At 38.3% G+C, this 22,493-nt stretch overlaps 2 protein-coding genes across 2 annotated transcripts in view; one reads left to right on the top strand and one right to left on the bottom strand.

The window, feature by feature from the left end:
- Positions 1-22,493, top strand: part of LOC140143859 (spectrin beta chain, erythrocytic-like) — a 224,963-nt gene that overhangs the window by 107,830 nt on the left and 94,640 nt on the right. The window lies entirely within an intron of this gene.
- LOC140143870 (uncharacterized) lies at positions 2,269-22,479 on the bottom strand. Its single transcript, XM_072165681.1, has 6 exons — positions 22,427-22,479; positions 20,756-20,831; positions 15,494-15,703; positions 7,924-8,332; positions 6,471-6,881; positions 2,269-3,078 (listed from the first exon to the last, which is right to left on the bottom strand). Exons 2-4 carry the CDS (start codon positions 20,828-20,830, stop codon positions 8,309-8,311), a joined length of 309 nt encoding a protein of 102 aa, XP_072021782.1. The 5' UTR covers position 20,831; positions 22,427-22,479; the 3' UTR covers positions 2,269-3,078; positions 6,471-6,881; positions 7,924-8,308.

Genomic DNA, 22,493 nt, shown 5'->3' with positions numbered 1-22,493 from the left:
TGCAGGAAATGTCTTAGTGTCATGGGTCATCATTGTACCAAGCATGAACCCTGAGGGCGCTATAGTTCTTGAGCTAGAGCAGTACCAAAAATTTACACATATTGCCCCCTGTAGCCTGTGACCTTTGACCTATGGGGTCGAGGCTACATTAAGTTACATCTAGGGGTCATGGGCCTTCATTATACTAAGTATGAACCCAGAGGGCGCTATAGTTCTTGAGCTAGAGCCGTTTGAAATTTTACACATATTGCCCCCTGTAGCCCACGACCTTTGACCTCTGGGATCGAGGGTACCCTAGGATGATGCTAGGGGTCACGGGCCATCACTATACCAAGTTTGGGCCCCGAGGCTACTTTGGTTCTTGAGCTAGAGGAGTGCAAAAAGTGATCTTGAGAAGAAGAAGAAGAAGGAGGAGGAGAAGGAGAAGACTAGACTAGATGGCACAGTTGTGTTTGACCAAACACGAATATCTATGCCCGTGTTTCCCACCCTAACACTCTTAATCCATCATGACACCCCGTATTCTAAAAGGGCTATCAGTATACCAACATCAAAAAATTAAAATTAATTAATTAAAAATCAAATAATACCCTTTAATTGCATTTGCTGTGTAAACGCTTGAGGGCGCTCCTCCTTAAATAATGCAACAAACATGTTCCAAACAAAAAATCAACAAAAAAAAATCAAAAAAAATCTAAATACCCCTTTAATTCCAAAACGGATTGTCCCTTTAATGGCTGTTCCATCACCCCCTCGGCCCTTAACTTACCATGACACCTTTAATCCACCCTGACACTCTGTAATATCTTTGATTCTAAAAGGGCTATCAGTATACTGACTAAAATATTAAAATATTAACTTGAAAAACAAGGAATGCACCTTTAATTGCATTTGCTGTGTAAACGCTTGAGGCGCTCCTCCTTAAATAAATCAATAAACATATTCCATGCAAAAAAAAAATCAAAAAAAAAAATCAAAAAATCTGAATACCCCTTTAATCCTAAAACCGAGTGTCCCTTTAATGGCTGTTCCATTGAATTTACATACTCCATCTGGAATAGCTTTATAACAATACCTATTTACATAAGAATCAATTGGACACATGCTAATAAGCTATTGTCACATCCTGATTTAAGTATCCTTGGCAATAGCGCGATGAGCACAAGGCTAACATCCTATATACCTTCAAGGTTGACATCCTATATACCTCTTACGTAGAGATGGTGACATTCCTAAATATACACATATTGCTCCCTGTAGCCTATGACCTTTGACCTCTGGGGTCACTGCTAACATATAATACTTTTAGGGGTCATGGGTCATAATTATACTAAGTATGAACCCTGAGGGCGCTATAGTTCTTGAGCTAGAGATGTTTCAAATTTTACACATATTGCCCCCTGTAGCCCATGACCTTTGACCTTTGGGGTCGGGGGGACCCTAGGATGCATCTAGGGGTCATGGGCCATCATTATACAAAGTATGGGCCCCGAGGCTACTTTAGTTCTTGAGCTAGAGGAGTGCAAAGGAAGCGTCTTGAGAAGGAGAAGAAGAAGAAGAAGAACTAGAAACCACAGTTGTGTTTGACCAAACACGAATATCTATGCCCGTGTTTTCCGCCCTAACAAACCTTAACCCACCATGACACTAATTAATCAACCCTAGCACCCTTCACCACCTAAACCTACCCTGATACTTCTTAAACCACCATGACATCCCCGATCCACCAAGGTATCCCCTTAACGAAGGACAAGAGTTTGACAATTTTTATGCTAAGTAGCTAATTTGCATATAGCTTAAAACAGAAGCGTCCAATGAAAAAAATTAATCGCCTATAGTTTGTTGCTCATGAAATTTGCCACATTTTGGTACCAATGACGATACACTTGGGACCAAATTTGAGCATTTTTATGCTAATTTACTAATTTGCATATAACTCAAAACAGAAGCGTCCAATGAAAAAATAAATCGTCTACCGGATGTTGCTCATGAAATTTGCCACATTTTGGTACCAATGGACCAAATTTGAGCATTTTTATGCTAATTAGCTAATTAAGCTCTCCTTAACTCACAGTACCACCACTCAACTGTAACGCAACTTAACATCCCTATACCACCATGACAATGTTTAACCCACCAGAACATCCAACCTACCCTGGTAGCCAGGCATTATTTGACATTGAATGATTATTGAAGAAACTAAAGTTACTTGTAAACAAAAGGGCAGTTTTTAAACACATCTATAAATTGATGACAACTCCACAGACAATTATGTTCACATCAAATTTCAGGAAAACATTTATTAAAACCTATGTATAAGATTGATGATTTGCAATCTTTTATACAAAATTTATTTATTCTGGGTGAATAAATGTGAAATGGTGTTCGTCCATGGTGGTCAGTCTAGACTCTAAAGACAGCCAGGCATTACCTTGATCAGAACTGGCTGTCAGGTCTTTGTCATCCACTGAATCTGCCCCTGAATTCAAATACAGTAATGGAGAGAGTGGATAATTTTGTATTTGTTAATATTTACCTCCCTGAAATTGAAACAAACTGTAACCATCAGTATGTTTGGGCATCAGTATTGGATAGGAGATTAGATAATGCACCACTGCATGATACTTTAAAACATATGGTGATTGATTCTCCTTCATAACATCCTTTAAAAAAACACAAAACAAAAGAGTTCTTATTTGCTTCTATGAAGCAAAGAAAATATAAAACAATATTTCCTTAATGTTCATTCGAAATATTTATGTAACAGTAATTCTGATATCCAAAAATAATTTAGGATATAACTTCACTGTTTTTACAGGGATGATTTGACTCTACGCAAACATTAAAATGAAGATGGACGCTTCAAAAAGTCAGTTATCAATATATCAGTCTTAATTAATGCAATGAAGTCAAATTGTATGTTGTTACAGGTGTCCTCAGCTGTAATTTGTAGACTAGCTAAATATGTGCTTCCATTGGAAATACATGCAAATTATGCCTGTTTGGTGGAACTTGGTTAGGTTCAAAGTCTCTGAAGTCAGCAGTGAGAGTGGAATGAGGTCTCTCTTGCAATGTTGCCTGTGGCAAAAAAGGTAAATAGAAAAATGAAATTTAGTCGTGTTTTAGTGAAATATGCAATATACTGTACAAGTGGTCATTTTTGGCGAGGGTTTTATTTTTGCTGATTTCATGAATCAAGTTGCATCCGTAAAACACCTTGTGACGTAATAATGTATTACAATTGTAGGGCAAAACTAGGTAATCGTAAAAATTACAACTGCTAACATAACTCACTCCAAATTCAACAGTACACAGAAAATGCCACTTATACAGTAATGGCTACAGATGCAGTCAGATATAGGGGACCGTTCAATATATACACCAGAGGGGAGAGTGGGAGTTTTCAGGGGGAAATGTTATTTTTTGAGGGAAAACAATTACCGCCCTTACCAAACATGAATGCCTATTTGGCATTCTGTAGGTATTCGCCAAGCCCTCGAGTGCCAAGGATAGCGGTACTAGGTGGTCACTAGCACTCAGCAGCTAATGAATGCCTATAGAGCTGGTTCACAGGCATTCCGAATGCCTCACAAGAATGCTTCGAATGCCTATTTACTCATTAAGCCCTCAATAAAGTTCAATACTATTAACTTAGGCATTCCTAAGCATTCATAACTAAGTGGTTCTAGGATTAGGCGGTTTGCTATAGGCACTCAGTGGCATTCGGATAAGTCATAGGCATTCGGTTAAAAAAAATCTTAAGTAATAGGCATTCCACTGAAAAATTTCTAAGTATTAGGCATTCGGTTAAAATTTTTTAAAGTAATAGGCATTCCACTGAAAAATTTCTAAGTATTAGGCATTTGGTTAAAAAATTTCTAAGTAATAGGCATTCCATTAGGCATTCTGCTAATAGCCTTGACTAGCATTCCTTAGTGGTTGACCCAAGGGTCAAACAGGTGCATGATGGGAATATATTTCTAACTGCCATTTTGAACTGGTGTGAATGCAGAGATGATGGTTTCTTAATCCTTTCATGTTTCCTGCTTTATTATAGGCCTTATTTTTCACTCTTTACATTTGGGATGTTACATGACAATGCCATATTATGTGGACAACAACATACATGTATGGGATCCATGTATATTTATCTTTGTGTGCAATAATATGCCACAATATGGATGGTGTAAGTATAGGTAAGCTTAAATATGACTAGATGTAACTTTGAATATAGGTTTTTATGTAGACAGTTTCTTGAAATATGGAATGGTCTAGTGTTAGGAAGGAGGAGCTAGTTAGCATTTGGGGCATTATTATTACATTAATAATAATTGTGTACATTTATACCACGCACAAATTCACTAAAAAGCACTCATATGGCACAAAATTAGGGAAATTGTCTTTTTTTCACTTTTGACATCATTTATTATGAAGGGAATAGTTTAGACCTCCACAGTTGTTGATAAGAATTATTTAATTTGTTTCCAGGAGTCAATTTGGATAATTACATCAAAGAATAAAAAAGATATATAACAACCATAGCAGTGGCCAGCTTTCTGGTGTTTGCATATGGTTTGCGTGTTAATTGAGACAATAATAATTGTATCCTTTGATTCTGATATATTCGTTCAAGGGCTAATACAACCGTGTGATTAGAGGGCTAAAGCAACTACCTTTATGTGATGGGAATTCATTGAAGCATAGTTTGCATTTGAATTGGAAGGCCCAAGCCTCAAATTTACTCACTTTTTTCCATAGACAAAAGACGCAGTGATTTATCCATCGGATGTGATTTAGCCACCAGATGTTACATCTTTGCGTTCACTCAACTTATGTCAATACTGAATTCTAAGCTGATCTCCGCTAGTGTCTACACTAAAAATATCATAGACTAAACAAAGACAGACGATGTACTGATACTGAACTAAAATGCCTCTGCGTCTGTCACAATGGATAAAAAATGGAGTACATTCTGGGCTTACCATGTGCAATTTTCTGCAGTGCATTATATTATATATATTCCTATTCGTCACTCTCGTATAATTGCTTAGCCAGCATATAGCTATATAATTATATAGTGGTTCAAGTGCTTCACCTGTAAGTGGTTGGAATACCTATAAGCGGTTGGAATGCCTATAGGCGGTTGGAATGCTTCTGAGGCGATTGGAAATTTCATTGGCGGTTGGAGTGCTTCATAGGCGGTTGGAATGCCACTAGGTGGTTCGAGGGCCTAGCTCATTTACATATTTCGCCTCTGAGGAGGGCTTATGAACCACTTACGAACCACTAGTAGCGGTTGAGGGCTAAATAAGTGGTTCGAGTGCTAACCTGTAGGCGGTTGGAATGCTTCCTAGCGGTTGGAATGCTTCCTAGCGGTTGGAATGCTTCCTAGCGGTTGGAATTCTTCCTAGGCGGTTGGAATGCTTCCCAAGCGGTTCGAATGCTTCCTAGGTGGTTTAAATGCTAGGCGGTTTGAATGCCTCCTTGGTGGTTCGAATGCCTCCTTAGTGGTTCGAGTGCTTAGCTCATTTACATATTTCGCCTCTGAGGAGGGCTTATGAACCACTTATGAACCGCTATAAGCGGTTGAGGGCTAACAAACAGGCGGTTGAGTGCTAACAACCGCCTATTAACTCAATGTTATAGTATTGGAAGCATTCACCATTTAGGCATTCATTACCGGTTCTTTACCATTCAATGGAATGCCTAGTGAGTGGCTAGGGAATGCTAGTTTTTTAGGTAAGGGCGGGAGTATCCAAAAAATTGCACTCCCAGGTAAATATTCAACAGTCCCTAAAAGGATAAATATAGTAATGGGGGGAGCAATTTGGATCTATTTGTTTGACCATTTCAATTATTTTCAACTAACAAATAGAGCAGTTCATAAACACAAGTAATTCCCTGGGGAGTTACTTGACCTCAGATGACCTTGATGTACATGGACAGACATATTTATACACAGACAGAAAAAATGATTGTAACCTCCCAAATGGCTAAGGGGCTGTGCAATAATTATGAGCCCGGGGGGGGGGTAAAATTTCCAAACGGCTCGCCAAAAATCGCTTGCCCCCCCTCTCGGCCTGCCAAAAATCGCACCCCCCCTCTAGGCCCATAAAAATTCTTTTGCTCCCCCTTGCGCATGTCGAATTTTTGGGATCCCAATTTACAAACCTTAAATGGTCTATTATACCTGTTGCGAATACAGCGAGCAGGAAAATTTGCATATTTTAGCGTTTCTGTACTGTTTTCCTAAGCCTATTTAGAGTGTTTTATTAAAAAGGAGCCCCATGAATGTGTGCCAAAAATCGCTTGGCCTCCCTCTCGGTTTTCCAAAAATTGCTTCTCCCTCCCTTTTGGCTTGCCAAAAATTTCTTGCCCCCCCCCCACAATTTTACCCTCATAATTATTGCACAGCCCCTAAAGCAAAGTTAGGTGGATTAAAAAAGATGGAAACTATATTATATACTTACGTTGTGAAAAGGAAACTGGTTGAAAAGGTTCAGTAATGAAGTTGGTACTTCACAGTTGAATTTGAAGCAGCACTTTAGACTTGCATGTAGTGCAACAGATATATTTGGTTTTGGTCAGTATATGATTTGTAGAGATGTAGTTGATATCATTGGTTGCAGATGTTAGGTTGGCATGAAGTTGCACTTGTTCATGTAGTGCACCTGAAATGCTGCAGTGTATCTTAAATGTATACTGACATTGATGACTGCATGGATTTGTGAATTCATACAGTTCATCATTCTGACGACAGGTGTGACATTATGAGCTTGGAGATTTCAAGTGCTTGCATTTTGCATCATATTAGTTGATATTGAACAAATAGGTTTGATATTCTGTTCATATTCTCCATAGGCCTTCCGTCTGTTCATATTCTGTACAGAAATAAAAATTGATAATGTAAAAAAAGTTAGCATATGTCTTATATCAAAATACACTATAGGCATTTTCTGTATTGAAATAAGCTTTATATTCTGTTTGCTTGGTACTAAGCTTTAGAGAAATGTTGTAATTGGCTTTGATGAGACAACGTCTCCTTCATAGCTTCCCTCTCATGGAAATGTATTTAAATTAAAAAGAACAACAGGAGGAGACCATAGCTACATGTATAGAGGGAGTGATGCAAATTTTGGAAACTCTTTTAACTGTGTTACTATATAGAGCATTATAGAAATGGCAGGTGTATGCCTAGTGCTCTATTGCAACAACTTATAAAATGCAAAAGCTGATATAACCTCCCCAGTCCTATTACACAGAAGGGATACACTATTACATTATTGCAATCCCGGGATTGCAATATTCCTTTTATGGCTAAAGTGAGGGGGATAAAAATTAATAATGAAAAGCAGATACTCACCTTCCCCGAAGAATGTGTTTAGTAAGTGTATAATTCAGTGATATTCTGCTAAACATGTTTAATTCCGCCAAATAGCATTAAGGTAACAAACTGTAAAATGGGCTTGATATTAAAATTTTGCTGAAGAAACTGCGATTGCTATTTTCATAACAATATTCATGAAGGTAACATATTTCTTGTACTAAGCTTTAAATTCTCATCATCTTTGGAACTGTGCTATCTTTAACTGTTTTCTTGGGTATGGCTCAGGGTTGGGCATGATTCTTGAAATTTGCTTGCCAATATAAAAGCTTCAAAACTTTTTTAACTTTGGCATTGTTGAATGCTAACAGTGTGCTTGGGTTTAGACTCAGCACTTGGCATTATAATTGTTGCAATTTGCTTGCCACTAATTAAGGTCTAAACTATTTAAACTTTTACATTGTGGCATACTTAATAGTGTATCTGGGGTTTGGCTCAACACTCAGCATAACAATTGTTCTGATTTGCTTGCCACTTAGTTTAAAACTAACTTTGGGTGGGTTTGGCTCAACACTCAGCATAAACAATTTGCTTATTACCTTAATGATATGCTTGGAGATTCAAGTCTGCTATGATGGTTGCAAGCTGATGCATATTTGGTACTCGTAGAACTTGGCTTGAAAGGCAGATTTTGGCTGGTATGCTCTATGGTCACTTACAGCTTGATATGCTTGGAGATTCAAGTCTGCTATGATGGTTGCAAGCTGATGCATATTTGGTACTCGTAGAACTTGGCTTGAAAGGCAGATTATGGCTGGTATGCGCTATGGTCACTTACAGTTTGATATGCTTGGAGATTCAAGTCTGCTATGATGGTTGTAAGCTGATGCATATTTGGTACTCGTAGAACTTGGCTTGAAAGGCAGATTATGGCTGGTATGCTCTATGGTCACTTACAGTTTCAAGTGAGTGTTGATGTGGTTCTCAATTCTTCAATATATCTTTGATCTGAGTAGCAAATTTGATATAAATATAAGTGACAAGTTGGCTATGCGTATAGCTAAAACATTTATTAAAGGGATCATATGATACATTACATGTGATTTGGTACATTTGGTCTACATTAAAGCCAACAATTTATCTGCTTTATACATTCTGCTTTCTTCTGCTCTGTAAATTTTGCAATTTTCAAAATATTACATTGTTCACAAAAAGTTAATTTTACGATTTTGGCCTGATGTATAGTCCATATTTCACCGGAATATTTCATGGTAAAACATTCTTTATTATGTTACATTTTGAAGTCGATTTTAATATTTATATTATTTTATTGATAAGATTGTTCATTATTTTCATTTTTTGTGGAGTTCTGATGTTTTTTATTATCTTTTTATGAAAACTGCCTTTTCTGCTTTTCATCCTAATTCTGCTTTATTTATGGAAATCTGCAACATTGAAAACTTCAGGCTTTAGTCTACATTAATGTGAAGAGTATAGTACATTGGTTTTAAATCTACAATTTAATAGAGAGGAAACTGGCTCATGGTAGCTGAAATGCGAGGCTAATACTGATGCGTGATATTCTGCAGGGATTGGCTTGATGTAAACATGATCCAAAAGAGTTCCTTTAGCAGTGGTAGGAGTGGTTATCAATTGGTGATATCTCTGCAATGCTTCAATTGGTGGTTTCTTGAGAAGATCGTGATTGAAATCGCCAAGAATAACAACATAATCAACATCTAGCATCTCTATCTGGGTGCACAAGTTGTTCAGCACATTGGAAATCACAGTAATGCTTGTACTAACTGGCTTGTAGACTGTCATGATAACCATAGATGGATTGCCATTGGTTCTTATAGCAAGGATATCACATTCATCTACTTCAAGTGGTAGTGCAGTAAATGGAACACTCTCATGGACATACATTGCAGTACCTCTGCCTCTAGCTTGTTCAGATGGTTTTGTCATGGCAACAAGTTCATATCCTGGTATTTCATAGTTAGCTTTGTTATGAACAGTACTGAGCCATGTTTCTGACAGAGCTATGACATGAGCTTTGCTAATTTCAAAGTCACTTTTGATATCATCAATGTGTTTGGCAAGACTTTGTACATTGTGATGGACAATTATGAAATGCTCTCTCTGATTTGTATGCAGAATCTGGTTAGCAACTGAAAGATCACATGGTAACATCTCGGATACGCACTGGTGAACCTTTTCACTACAGAAGATTCTCTTCGCATTGTAGTTTTTCAGATACAGACCCCCGAGATGTGTGACACGACTAATTGCTACATAGGCCATGCATGCTCTGGTTCCTTTCAATGAGACTACTGCTTGATCTGTCGTTTGTCCTTGAACTTTGTGCATAGTGATTGCCCAGGCTAGTTTCAATGGATATTGCTTACGTGTTCTAGTTTGATGTCCCGATTCATCTTGGATTTCAATGCTTTCTTGATGTGGTTTGATGACAACACAGTTAGCATATTCATTTGGTAGTGGACTTTTTGCCTTGCATTTGCACCACACTTTGCATTATCAAATTGTACATAGATAGCACTTGGTTGATCGTTTGCGTCATTAGGTAGGATAGATTTGACTGTGCCAGTGACTCCATTGCAAAGACCATCAGGTACATCTAGATTTGTTGTAAGCATTACTCTAGCTTCATCTGCTAAGCATAGTTGAGATTGCAGCACTGTTTTACCAATTTGTTCAGACTTGTATGGGACTTTTCTGATTTGACTTTGTCCTCCAGTTTGTTTCATATCAAGAGCAAGGATAATGATTTTTTGACTTGGTAGAGATTGTAGCATTGCTTGGTTATGACTGTCAACATCTACATTGGTTGCATAGATATGAAGTGCTTCTTTTGGTGGTATCAGATCTGTTCTGGAACCAACAGTTCGTGATATGAGCTTTTCCTCATCAGAAGGATTCATAGCATCACTTTGTTTTCGTACACGTAACCGATTGAGTAGCTGAGCAAATTCAAGATCATCTTGCTGACGCATGATTTGTTTAAGTTCACAAATTTGGAAGTTGTCAGTCCACATATCATTCAACATGTTCAATGGATTCTCATCTGGAACACACAGTGGAGTGCTTGGATTGATGGGTGGGATTTGATAGAAATCTCCAACAGCTAGTACTGGAATATTCCCAAAGAATGAACGATCTGAAGCTCGCTTTATTTGCTGTAGTCTACCATGTATATATTGCAACTGCTTTTTGCTAACCATTGAGATTTCGTCTATGATTAATAACTGCAGGTGTTTCAACTTTGTATGCATAGTATTAAGTGACTCTTCTCTTAGTGGTTTGTAATCTTTAGTCGCATGGATACTGATATTCAGAGCAGAACAAATTGTTTCTCCTTCAACATTGAAAGCAGCTGTGCCAGTGTGTGCAACAACTAGTACTGTCTTTTCTTGTTGTGTTTCACGCAAGGTGTCAAAGATTTTCTCTGCATGATATCTGATACATCTTGTTACATGAGATTTGCCTGTGCCAGCTCCACCAGTGAGAAATATTCTGAAAGGTTCTGGATTTTCACCGTTCATTTTTTTCATACACCATTGGTGAACATACTTGAAAAGTTGTAGCTGTTTATCATTGAGAGCTCTGATCATTGTTGCAACTTGGTCATCTGAAGGAACTGATCTTATAGTCTCAACTGGTGATCGATACGAGTTTTCATTGCATTTATTGGATGTTTTTGCTTGCAGTTCAGGAATTTCAATTTCATTGAAATCATCGTCAGATTCATTGCTTAACATGATTTTGTCTTCAAGACCATCAAGACGTTCTTGTTCAGCTTGTGGTGCTAATGCAGCCCATGCATCTTCAAGATTACCATTTGCATTTTGCATTTCATTCCATGCAGTATCTATTTTGTCATTGATAGGCTCATACTGTTTCATGTTGTCTTTCACTACCACTTTAACTGATTTCACACCATTCTCTGTTCTGACATAACCAGTATGATAGTACAATGCAAAACTGGCAAAATCTTCTGGTTTGAGCTCAATGTGACGGTGTGGCAGGTACATACGTAAGATGTTCATGTAGTACTTTTCTGGATCTTTTTCAAGCTTTATCTTTGGATAGCGTATGATGGCAGGTTTGCCTACACGTTCTTTTGCATTCCCAAGATCTCTACCAAGATATTCAAGATCATAGCTCTGGCTTGTACTTCTTGAACTTTCTTCATCATCAGATTCATCAGTTGTAGCTCTGTTTACAGTTTTGGATGTAAAGCGGAACTTGGATACTGAATGTTGCTAAGCACATATCACTGAATTTGGGTATATCTGGTCTGCCATAGTACTTTTCAAGCAAATTTGTCATCCATACTTGATCTGTGGGGTCTTTGTTCTGCATCAAAGATAATGGTAGTGATATTCTCTGACCATCTGGATCTGTCTGTACAAAAACTACATCTCTTGTACAATCTTTCAAGTGCATGCTACATACTCTGTATATACTCTCCATAACACTCAACTCTCGACTGTGCAGATAGACATTTCCAATTTTTCTGAGCTCTGTAACAGCATCACTATTGTCTTGTCTAGCCTCTTTCTGTGCATTTCTCAATAGATCACCTACTTGACGTTCACATTTGGTTAAATATGACATGATATATTTGATACAACTATAAGCATCAAGTACAATTTGAATGTCCATATTGCCATTCCATGCTCGGATTAAGTGGGGGTTGTAGTTATTGATTAACACTTCTGCAGGTTTTCTTTTCAGATAGATTGTGGATCGTGATGCGAGTGTTATAAGTGCCATTTCTAGGTCTGCTTGAGAAACATTTGCAGCATCAAAGATTTCAGTAACAGAAGTACTTTCTGATATTTCTGTATCTGGATCAGTTAGAGAATCATGTATTTTCTGGATAACAGTTTTAGCTTCAATTTGTGCATCTGCCTCACCTTGGTCATCAAGTACATGTAATTCATCAGGAATGTCATCATCAGTTTCATCATCATCCGAATCATCATATGTATCTAAGTTTCTAGCTATGAAAGTTCGTTTTGAAGGTGGTTTGGGAAAGTTGAAGCGACATGTTTTGCCTGTTTTGCGTCACGACTTGGTATGATTCTTGCTATGCATTTGACATGATTTGACAATTTCATGGAGTTCTGGATCATCATCTTCAGATGGTAGTTCACATGTAACATATTTGTCAACAAATTCAACAATGTCACAATCTGATACATTATACACATCAGGAGCATCTTCTACCCAAACTAACATATGAATGTGTGGCCAACCTCTCTGTTGGAATTCTGTGCGATAGAAATAGTCAACAACTTTGCCAATGGGTTCAGCAGGTGATTTAATGACATCTTTGATATACTTTTTCACTCTGTGCTCAAACATTCTAGTTGGGGTTACTGTGTTTGAATATATGTGTTCGCAATGTGTTTCCCAGTTCATGTCTTTGTGCTCTTCAGGTGTAAGTGGTGGCTTGCCTTGCTGTTCAAGAATTGCATTATCAATTTCAATCCATCTACGGTCAGCAGCACTAAACGTTAGAAACCATGTTGGAATGCCAATTTGACGAATCATTGCAAATAAATCTTTCAGTGTCGCATCCCAGTATGATGGTGTTCCTCTTATCTGTCTCAGATATCGAAATCCTGAATCTCTCTCAATCATTTGTTTGACTTGTTCTTTGTCTGCAAGCATTTCTGGCGTGATAGCTTTTCCATCAGGAGTTTTGGTATGACCTTGTCTCATGGCAATTGATATCTGGGAAGTTATCATGTTCACTTCGGTTGCATACTGAGCAAAGAAAATATACTGTGGGTCACTAGCAAAACGACTATCAGAAGAAAAGAGTCTTGCATTGAAATATCTGCTTGGGGAAACTTTTATGTCTCTTTGTTCAGTGTTTGTATTCTTGGCATCAGGAAATTGAGCTGGGAATGCTTCTGATTCTACATTGAGAACATTGACTGGTCTATTGCCTTCTGCAGGTGCAAGACTAAGTATAGAATCATCACAGTGATCTGCAAGATATTGTGCTAAGTCTACTGGCTGCAAGAATGACATGAGTGGGGCAGATGTATTAGTAATATCATCATCATCATCAACATCATCATTATCATCTTGGTTTGTTTCAGGGTTGTCTTCATTTGGAATTTCAGGATTTTGTTCATCATCAGCATGAACTTCATAATCAGATTCAACATCAGAGTTTACTATATCAGATAGTTGTTCATCTATGAATTCTGAAATGGTTTCCATATCAGTATCTTGGTATTGGTCAATGTGTTCACTACTAGCATTAACAGGACCAGATTTGTTAGCATTACTAACATCGTTCTCATTATCACAAGAAGTCTGTTTTGAGTTTTCTATGTTTACAGTTTCAACTAGGTTTTGTTCATCTACCAAATCGGAACTATGAGCTGGCTCTGTTTCAATATCTTCAGGTTCTGATTCAGAACTTTGATCAACATGTTCATTAGCAACAATAGGATCTTCATGAACAGCATCTAGTTGTTCAGTGTTTACTTCAATGTCTTTAAACACTGGATTTGTTTGCTTGAGGACATCAAGAGCACTTCTAATCTTGCTAGGACACACTTGTTTGTACATGACATGACCTTTGTACTTTAATGCACGTTTCAATTTCACTCGGACAATGCTATCATCAGTAGGAAGACGTGGCAATGTTTCAGCTGTACTTTGAACATCTGCTTTTACACACACTACTTGGCCATGAATACCTTTTTGACAACCTTTGTACAGAGGAACAAGTTTCATGAAAGGAATGACAGGTGCTATCAAGTGTCTTTCAAGAATGTTCAGTTCTGACAGTTCTGGAGGTTGTGGGCACAGTTCTAGCTTGTTGGCTTGTGACAATGTTGGTACTTTATGGTCCTTTATGTTGTTATGACAGGTTTTGCAAATCCAGGCAATAGTTGGCAAATTATCATAATCTGTGTTTATTGGCATAGCTGCTAAGAGACTAGGCTTACCATACTTTAGTTTCTTGAACTGAACAACTTGGTCTCGGAAGAATAAGCGGTTGCATATAATGCAGTTGTGTATGGGTTTCTCTTCTTGTATTTCTGTCTTGAATTTCATGATAACTTTATTGATGTCACTTTTAGAAGATTTGCGTGAAGATGTTGCCTGTTGGATTTGTCTAGCTCTTCTTTGAGGATCTTGGTAGGTTGCTTTCTTTCTGTTCAAAATCCGTCTTTTGTTTCTCATGTAATTGATACTTCTTTTAATCAGTAGCAAAGCTCTGTGTCTTTTATAGTCCAATTTCTTTCTCATCAATATTGACGGTTTGTTTTCAAGATATCGTTTGTTTTGTTTCATCAAAAGTTCAGGTCTATTCCTTACATAGTGGTCTTTCTTTCGGTTTAATTCAACATTCCTATTCCTTGCATAGTGTTCTGATCTTTGGTGCAATAGAGCATTCCTATTCTTCACATAGTGGTCTCTCCTGTGGTCTAATACAACATTCCTGTTCTTCACATAGTGGTCTCTCTTGTGGTCTAATACAACATTTCTATTCTTTTCATAGTGGTCTCTCCTGTCATCTAATACACCATTCCTATTCTTCACATAGTGGTCTCTCCTGTGGTCTAATACAACATTCCTGTTCTTCACATAGTGGTCTCTCTTGTGGTCTAATACAACATTTCTATTCTTTTCATAGTGGTCTCTCCTGTCATCTAATACACCATTCCTATTCTTCACATAGTGGTCTCTCTTGTGGTCTAATACATCATTCCTGTTCCTTACATAGTGGTCTCTCCTGTGGTCTAATAGAACATTCCTATTTTTCACATAGTGGTCTCTCTTGTGGTCTAATACAACATTCCTGTTCCTTACATAGTGGTCTGATCTTTGCTTCAATATGTTGTGTTTATCCGCAGTATAGGTAGCTTTCTTCTTAGCACATACACTTTCTTTGATTTTAGCATAGTATTTCTTGTTTCTAGCTTGAACTTTTGCTTTGCGACTATCATCTTTGGACCAAAAAGAACACCCTGGCTGATCATTATCATTGCAGCTATCTGATTCATATAAAGCAGATGTGGATTGAGTCTGTGGAATGGTTGACAAATTCTGATTGCTACATGCACTGATCATAGTTTGATTAGATTCATGTTGAGATTCTAAATTTTGACTTACAATTTCATCGGCACTTTGAAATCCACCATCATTCACAAGTTGACATGGTTCTGCAGTGGTCATAGCAGTTGATTGTGGTTCGTGGTCTGCACTTTCATGTTCATCTCTTCGTCTTTGGCTTGGATTTTGGCATGGATTTTGGCATGGATTTTGGCATATACATGCCTCTCCCGGGGGATTAGTACCCCGTTCGAGACATGTCAGAAGACCCTGTTGCATGAGCAGCAGGTGGAATGAAAGGTGGCAAAAGTAGAAATGCCAGAAGGGGGTAGAATAGAATAGGCAGGAGAGGAAGAAGAGGAGAGGAGGGAGAAGAGGAGAGGAGAGAGAAGAGGAGAGAGACAGACAGAGAGGACAGGAGAGGATGGGTGTGGAGGAAAGGAGAGAGGAGGGGGAGGGGAGAGCAGAGAAGAGAGAAAAGGGTGAGAACAAAGGAGAGGAGAGAGGAGATGGAAAGGGAGGTGAGAGGAGAAAACAGGAAAGAGAGAATAGATGACAGGGCAGAGAAGAAAATGAGAGGAGAAATGACGGGAGAGGAGGGGGGGGGAAGGGAATATAAGTCATGGGTTTAACATCAAAGGAATGAGAGCAGAGGAGCGGATGGGGGAGGACGAGAAGAGAGGATGGGGAAGAAGAGAAGAGAGGAGGGAAGTGAAGTGAAGAGGAAGGGGACAGGAATGGAAGGGAAGTTGGGTTTAACATGAAGAGAAAAGGAGAGCAGAGCAGAGTGGAGGGAACAGCAGGATAAATGTGGGATGAGGAGAGGAGAGAAGACAAGACAAGACGAGAGGAGAGGAGAGGAGATGAAAGAGAAAAGAAAGGGAGAGGAGAGATAAGGAGAGAGGGGAGGGGGAGAAGAAAGAAAAGAGATGAAAGGATGAGAGAAGGAAAATAGAGAAGTAAAGGAAGAGAGGAGGGGAGTGGAGGAGAAGGGAAGGGAAGGGAAAAAAGTTGTGGTTTTAACATCAAGAGGGGATGGAAGCAGAGGATAGGGAGGGGAGAGAAGAGGAGCCCGGAGAGAAGGGGACAGGAGGGGAGGAGAAAAGACAAGGGAAGTAAAGAGGAGAGGGGGTAGGAGGGGAAGGAAAGGGAATGGAGGTTGTGTTTAACATCAATAGGAGAGCAGAGGGAGGTAACAGCAGGATGACGGAGGCAGAGATAAGAAAGGTAGGAGAGGGGAGAAAAAGGGAATGCAATGGTATGCAATTAAATGGAAAGGAAAGGAAGTGAATGAAATGGAATGGAAGGAAATGGAAGGAATGGAAAGGAAGGAAATGGAAAGGAAGGGAATGGAAATGAATGGAAGGAAAGGGAAAGCAATGGAAGGGTATGTAAATAAGGGGAATAGAATGGAAGGGAAAGGAAGGGGATGGAAGGGGTGGAATGGTATGTAATAGAAGGGATTGCAATACAATTGGATGGAATGGAAAGGAAAGGAAGTGAATGGAATGGAAGGGAATAGAAGGGAAGGGAATTGAAGGGAATGGAATGGAAGGGAATAGAAAGTAAGAGAATGGAATGGAAGGGAATAGAAGAGAGGAACGAAAGAGAATGGACAGGAAGGGAATGGTAAGGAATGGGAATGGAATGGGGGAAAGGAAGGGAATGGAAGTGAAATAAAGGGAATGGAAGGGAAGGGAGTGGAAGGGAAGGGAATGGAAGGGAAACGAAGGGAAGGGAAGAAAAGAGAATGGAAGGGAATGGGAGGGAATGCAATGCAAGGGCAGCAAAGGGAATGGGAGGGAAGGGGATGGGATGGGATGGGATGGAATGGAGTGGATGGAAATACAATGCAATGCAATTGGATAGAAGAGAATGGAAATGAGGGGGAATGGAAGGGAATGGAATGGAAGGGAAGGTAAGGGAATGGAAGGGAAAGGAAGGGAATGGAAGGGGTGGAATGGTATGTAATGGAAGGGATTGCAATACAATTGGATGGAATGGAATTGAATGGAAAGGAAGTGAACGGAATGGTAGGGAATGGAAGGGAATGGAAGGGAATAGAAAGTAAGAGAATGGAATAATGGAATGGAAGGGAATGGAAGGTAAGAGAGAGAGGAACGAAAGAGAATGGAAAGGAAGGGAATGGTAAGGAATGGGAATGGAATGGGGGAAAGGAAGGGAATGGAAGTGAAATAAAGGGAATGGAGTGAAAGGGAAGGGAAGGGAGTGGAAGGGAAGGGGATGGAAGGGAAGGGAAACGAAGGGAAGGGAAGGGAAGAGAATGGAAGCGAATGGGAGGGAATGGAATGCAAGGGAAGGAAAGGGAATGGGAGAGAAGGGGATGGAATGGAATGGATGGAAATACAATGCAATGCAATTGAATAGAAGAGAAGGGAATGGAAGGGAAAGGAATGGAAGGGAAGGTAAGGGAATGGAAGGGAAGGTAAGGGCAAGTGAATGGAAGCGAAGGTAAGGGAATGGAATGGAAGGGATGGAATGGAATGGAATGGAATGGAAGGTAATGCAATGGAAGGGAAAGCAATGGAAGAGAATGCAATGGAATGGAAGGAAAGGAAGGGAATGGAAGGGAAGGTAAGGGAATGGAAGGGAAGGGAAGGTAAGGGAATGGAAGGGAATGTAAGGGGTAAGTGAACGGAAGGGAAGGGAAGGGAATGGAATGGAAGGGATGGAATGGAATGGAATGGAATGGAATGGAATGGAATGGAAGGTAATGCAATGTAATGCAATGGAATGGAAAGCAATGGAAGGGAATGCAATGGAAGCGAATGCAATTTAAGTGAAGTGAAGGGAAGTGAAAGGAATGTAAGCGAAGTCATGGGTTTAACATCAAGCATGTCATGGAGACAGGATTGGTTATTCAGCATCCAAGGTTGATATGAGTAGTTGTATGTTCCACACCAAGTAGATCATAAAGAGAAGTTTGGTTACAAGCAGATATCCAGGGGTTATCCAGAGGTTGGCATATGAAAGAAACAGAAAAGAAAATTCCACATAATTAGTATCAAATTACAATTTGCTGAACATAGTCAAAGCATATGCAAAGCAGAAAAAAGCTCCCTTGATCTTTGTGTGTATTACCTAATAGTATGGCCAGCCATTATTATAGGGGCAAGGACTACAACTACTGCACTGAAAATTCAGCAACTCAAGGTAAGTAGTTATTGATTTATTGATCAAATAATTATTGGTTTTCCCTCCACAACTGTTGTCTGTGTTGGAATAAAATTTCCAGTGCAGTAGTTGTACATGTAGTCCTTGCCCCTATAATATACACATCTTACTTGTCACCATTGCGCTATAATTTTTGAGAAAAATGCTAAAATAGGCACAAAATTGGGCAGGGTTGTAGTACCCCCTTAATCCTGAAATGATAACAATTTGATTGGTTCCATTTTTTCTATGAACCCTGTGGTTCACATGAAGGATGGAAGGTCACAGTGGGGCCAAAACTTATAATTAGTCGCACCATGTTGTAATGTATCTCAAGTTGTTTCTCTCATCACAGGGAATAAAAAGGTCATATTTTTCTACTGTGCTTAGTTCAGGAGTAATAAGGTCGGACATTCCATAATGTGTTTCATGATATTTGTTTTTCTTCTGTATTATTATCTCAATTTGTTCACATCTTTTTAGCAGACAAAATGTAATGCGAGAAACCGTAATGCAAGTAAATAGACTTTTCCTCACTATCTATACATGTGAAGCGGCTCCATATTTTCTATCACTCTAAATTTATACAGTATATAGGCCTACCTGCTACACAAACTCAACTAGATATACCACTTTCTGCTTGATGAAACTTTTGAATTGAAATTATGCCCATTTTAGGCAAGTCCTTTGTGTGTATGTCAGTAACTGATTTTCTCATCAGTGTCATGCTCAAAGTAGAGAACATTCAGTTCTTTTAATACAATTAGGTCAAAGCCTTGAATGTTGGGTTTGTTACCAACAACAAGGCTAACTAATAAAAAAATCCACAGTACTCCGATTATCTGAGGACGCGAAAAGGTGTAATGTGAGTAACCATGGAATCGCCCATTTCCATTTTCCCCTCAAAATCATTATTAGATGGGAATGGGTAAAAGGCAAGGGACTTAGCATGCATACTAATGAAATGTAGCCAGAATTCTTCCTTTACAGTAAGTGATACATGGTAATTGACATATCCTATAGAGCAGTCATTGCCAGCCAAATTAGGAACAGTGGTAGGCTGTATGATGTTTGAGACAGCTAATAGAGTAGCGGCTTATTTGATGCAGCTTGTTATTCCAAGTAATATGACACCAATTTTATTGAAATCGGCCAGTTGAGACAGTGCCAGCCAAATAACGACATACAAGGGGAGGCCGATTCTGACCTTTATTTTCTAGTTTTAAGGGAATTTTGTCAAGTCACATTTAGGATTCCATGTTACTCACATTACTCTTTTAAGCACCTCCAGTTTGTAAATTTTGCCTCATTTTCTATACTGGAAGGTTTGACAAACTTCTTTTTTCACACAAGGTGCAATTGACCAAAATAGGTATAACTTGCGTAACATTTTTATAACAAAATTGACACCCTAAGTTGAGCCCTGTATTTTCTGTACTGTCAGCTTTTTTTCTTGACAAATGTGTTTCCATTTTTAATTTGTAACCTAATATCAATAGTTATAGAGAGAAAAAAAAATCTTGTTTTATACAAGTTTGGTGTTTGAAAATGAATCCCAAAGTGAGTAAATTTCACAAAAATGAAAACCCAAATTTTGAAAAAAATATTTTTCTTCAATTAATATGTAGAAAATGTCACGCCAAGACTCAAATGAAAGATAATTTTGATTTTATCATTTTGATGCCAAACTTGTAATGTTCTTGCCGATTTCAGTTTTTGGCTGTGAACACAATCTCATGGAATTGCCCAAATGCCTTTTCGTATCTACTTTACATAGTTTTAGGTGTAGGAAGGCCATTTACATACCGTCACCCTCATAACCAAAGTGCCTAAGTCATTATTACATGTTTCTCATTTGCAATTTTGATTTTCTGAGTAATTAACCCATAATTAATCAAATTTCCAGCCGAATTCATCTCTTTTGATGTATTCCACAAGTTAATGAAGAATGCGGCTGGAAATTTTATCAATTATGGGCTAATTACTCAGAAAATCAAAATTGCAAATGAGAAACATGTAATGACTTAGGTACTTTGGTTACGAGGGTGATGATACTTATTCTCATATAATATTAATCAAGTTCTCATATTGTGCAAATGACCACAAAACTGAACGATGAGCCCTAAGCCCATTGTTTAAATGACTTACCTGCTGCTTCTTAGCCTTCTCCTCCTCATACCTCCTCTTTCTCGCTTCTTTCTTCTTCTGCTCTTTAGATGGCATTCTGTATCAAAAAATTATTTAAAGAAATTACAATTTTGCATTTCACAATTTTATTTAATACAGAATTAAAAACAAATTTTACCCTCTTTACCCAGGAGAGGGCAGGGGGTCTTCAAGAAAATTTGTATGGGGATGTGCCACGTAGACTTTAGGTTGCCAGTCCTGTACAATGATTTTATAAAGTCGATATTATATTATCGACTTACAACACATGGGCGCAGCCATTTGCAGTTGGCGCCAGGATGTCTGGCATGTGGCTTGAAGCTCTGCGTGTGGTCTTCCTGTAGTTTTCAATGGCAAGATAGGAACTGTGGCCATTTTTCTGCTTAGAAAATTGTATTTTGTGCGAATTTAAAACAATATTATACTAAATTCTCTCGATAACTTTTTAAATCTCTCGACAAAGATTTTACAAATATTGTTTTGCATTGTATATGAAATTTAGAATCCCCCAGTGCTCAGAATTTTTGCCGTAAGCGGGTTATCAAAAAGTCATGATTCATTTTCAAAATTCTCCTATTCATTTGTGTGTGTAGCTGAAAATCATCCAGCCATCTGACAATGGGTGGTCTGCTATAATGGCTGCCTCCATGAGCTCTACTCGATAATATATTATTGACTATATAAAATCATTGTACAGGACTGGTTGCTGACTTTCTCTATACCAACTTTTTCCTGTTTTTGCTACCCATCACATACCAATTTTTCACAACAAAAAAAACACCACAAAAAGCACCCAAATTTGCCCTCATTGGGCTCTATTTGGGGCACATTTGCCCAAATGCGCCCAATCGGGCACATTGGTCTCCACTAAACACCAAAATTGCTTAAAAGGTAACACTAACTGGGGCTATTTACCAAGTTTCATATACCGGTATAATACAAATGTGCACATCCATATCAAAATAATGCACTTGCCAGCTGCTACAATGGTTCATTTCACATCAAGTCGGCAAACTATATAGTAAGATATTAATGCAATTCTTTTGCCATACATGTGCGTTCGTGAGAAATTGACATGTCTGATTTTTATGAAGGACTTACTGGTCTTTGTAAATCTGTAACTGGATGTGTGATATGGGTAACTAAGATTTCAAGGTTTTAAAAAAGAAAATTAACAAAATATCTATTGTGAAATGTTTTACCAAAGATAGAGCTGGATCATCAAAATATTGACAGAATATTTAAAGCCATATTATAACATTTCCTTACAAAATAGATATTAGTATTTCTCATATCCCTGGTATTTCTTTGCCATAAAATGTTAGGGTTAAAGCAGAGAAAATTGGAATTTACTACCAGAGCTGATGTTGCTAATGTGTATTACTCCGTCGGTTGTCTTACCATGCTTACAGTACTATCCTTTGATGTGTATATCCGTCCCGCCCACCACTGTATGAGCTTGATTTTTGCAGATTAGTATGTTAGTTTAATAAAGTACAAAATAATCATGTAAAAAACAGAATTTTGAAAAATATTGAGGGTGTCCTCCTTAGCAAATGTTATAATATGGCTTTAATATGTGTTTCAAGAAATGTCAACGCTTATCTACCAAGAAGCAATAACTTGGAACTCTAGCTTAATTTGAATGTGTACCTATTGTGTGCAGATAAGGTTGGTTATTCAGCATTGAAGGTTGACATCATGAGTAGTTTATATGTTC

The sequence above is a fragment of the Amphiura filiformis genome, unplaced genomic scaffold (assembly GCF_039555335.1).
Source record: "Amphiura filiformis unplaced genomic scaffold, Afil_fr2py scaffold_30, whole genome shotgun sequence".
Classification (NCBI taxonomy): Eukaryota; Metazoa; Echinodermata; class Ophiuroidea; order Amphilepidida; family Amphiuridae; genus Amphiura; species Amphiura filiformis.
Note: the sequence above shows the minus strand (reverse complement) of the source record. Positions and strands in the feature narration are given on the sequence as shown.

Bases quoted from the DNA above. Each gene is read 5' to 3' on its own strand.
- LOC140143870 (XM_072165681.1), bottom strand. From the start codon at position 20,830: ATGCCATCTAAAGAGCAGAAGAAGAAAGAAGCGAGAAAGAGGAGGTAT. The intron at 15,704-20,755 runs GTAAGTCATTTA...CTCATGCAACAG, and splicing joins AGAAGGCTAAGAAGCAGCAG to GGTCTTCTGACATGTCTCGA. The intron at 8,333-15,493 runs GTAAGTCAAAAT...TTTGCTACTCAG, and splicing joins TTCAAAGTGCCGATGAAATT to ATCAAAGATATATTGAAGAA.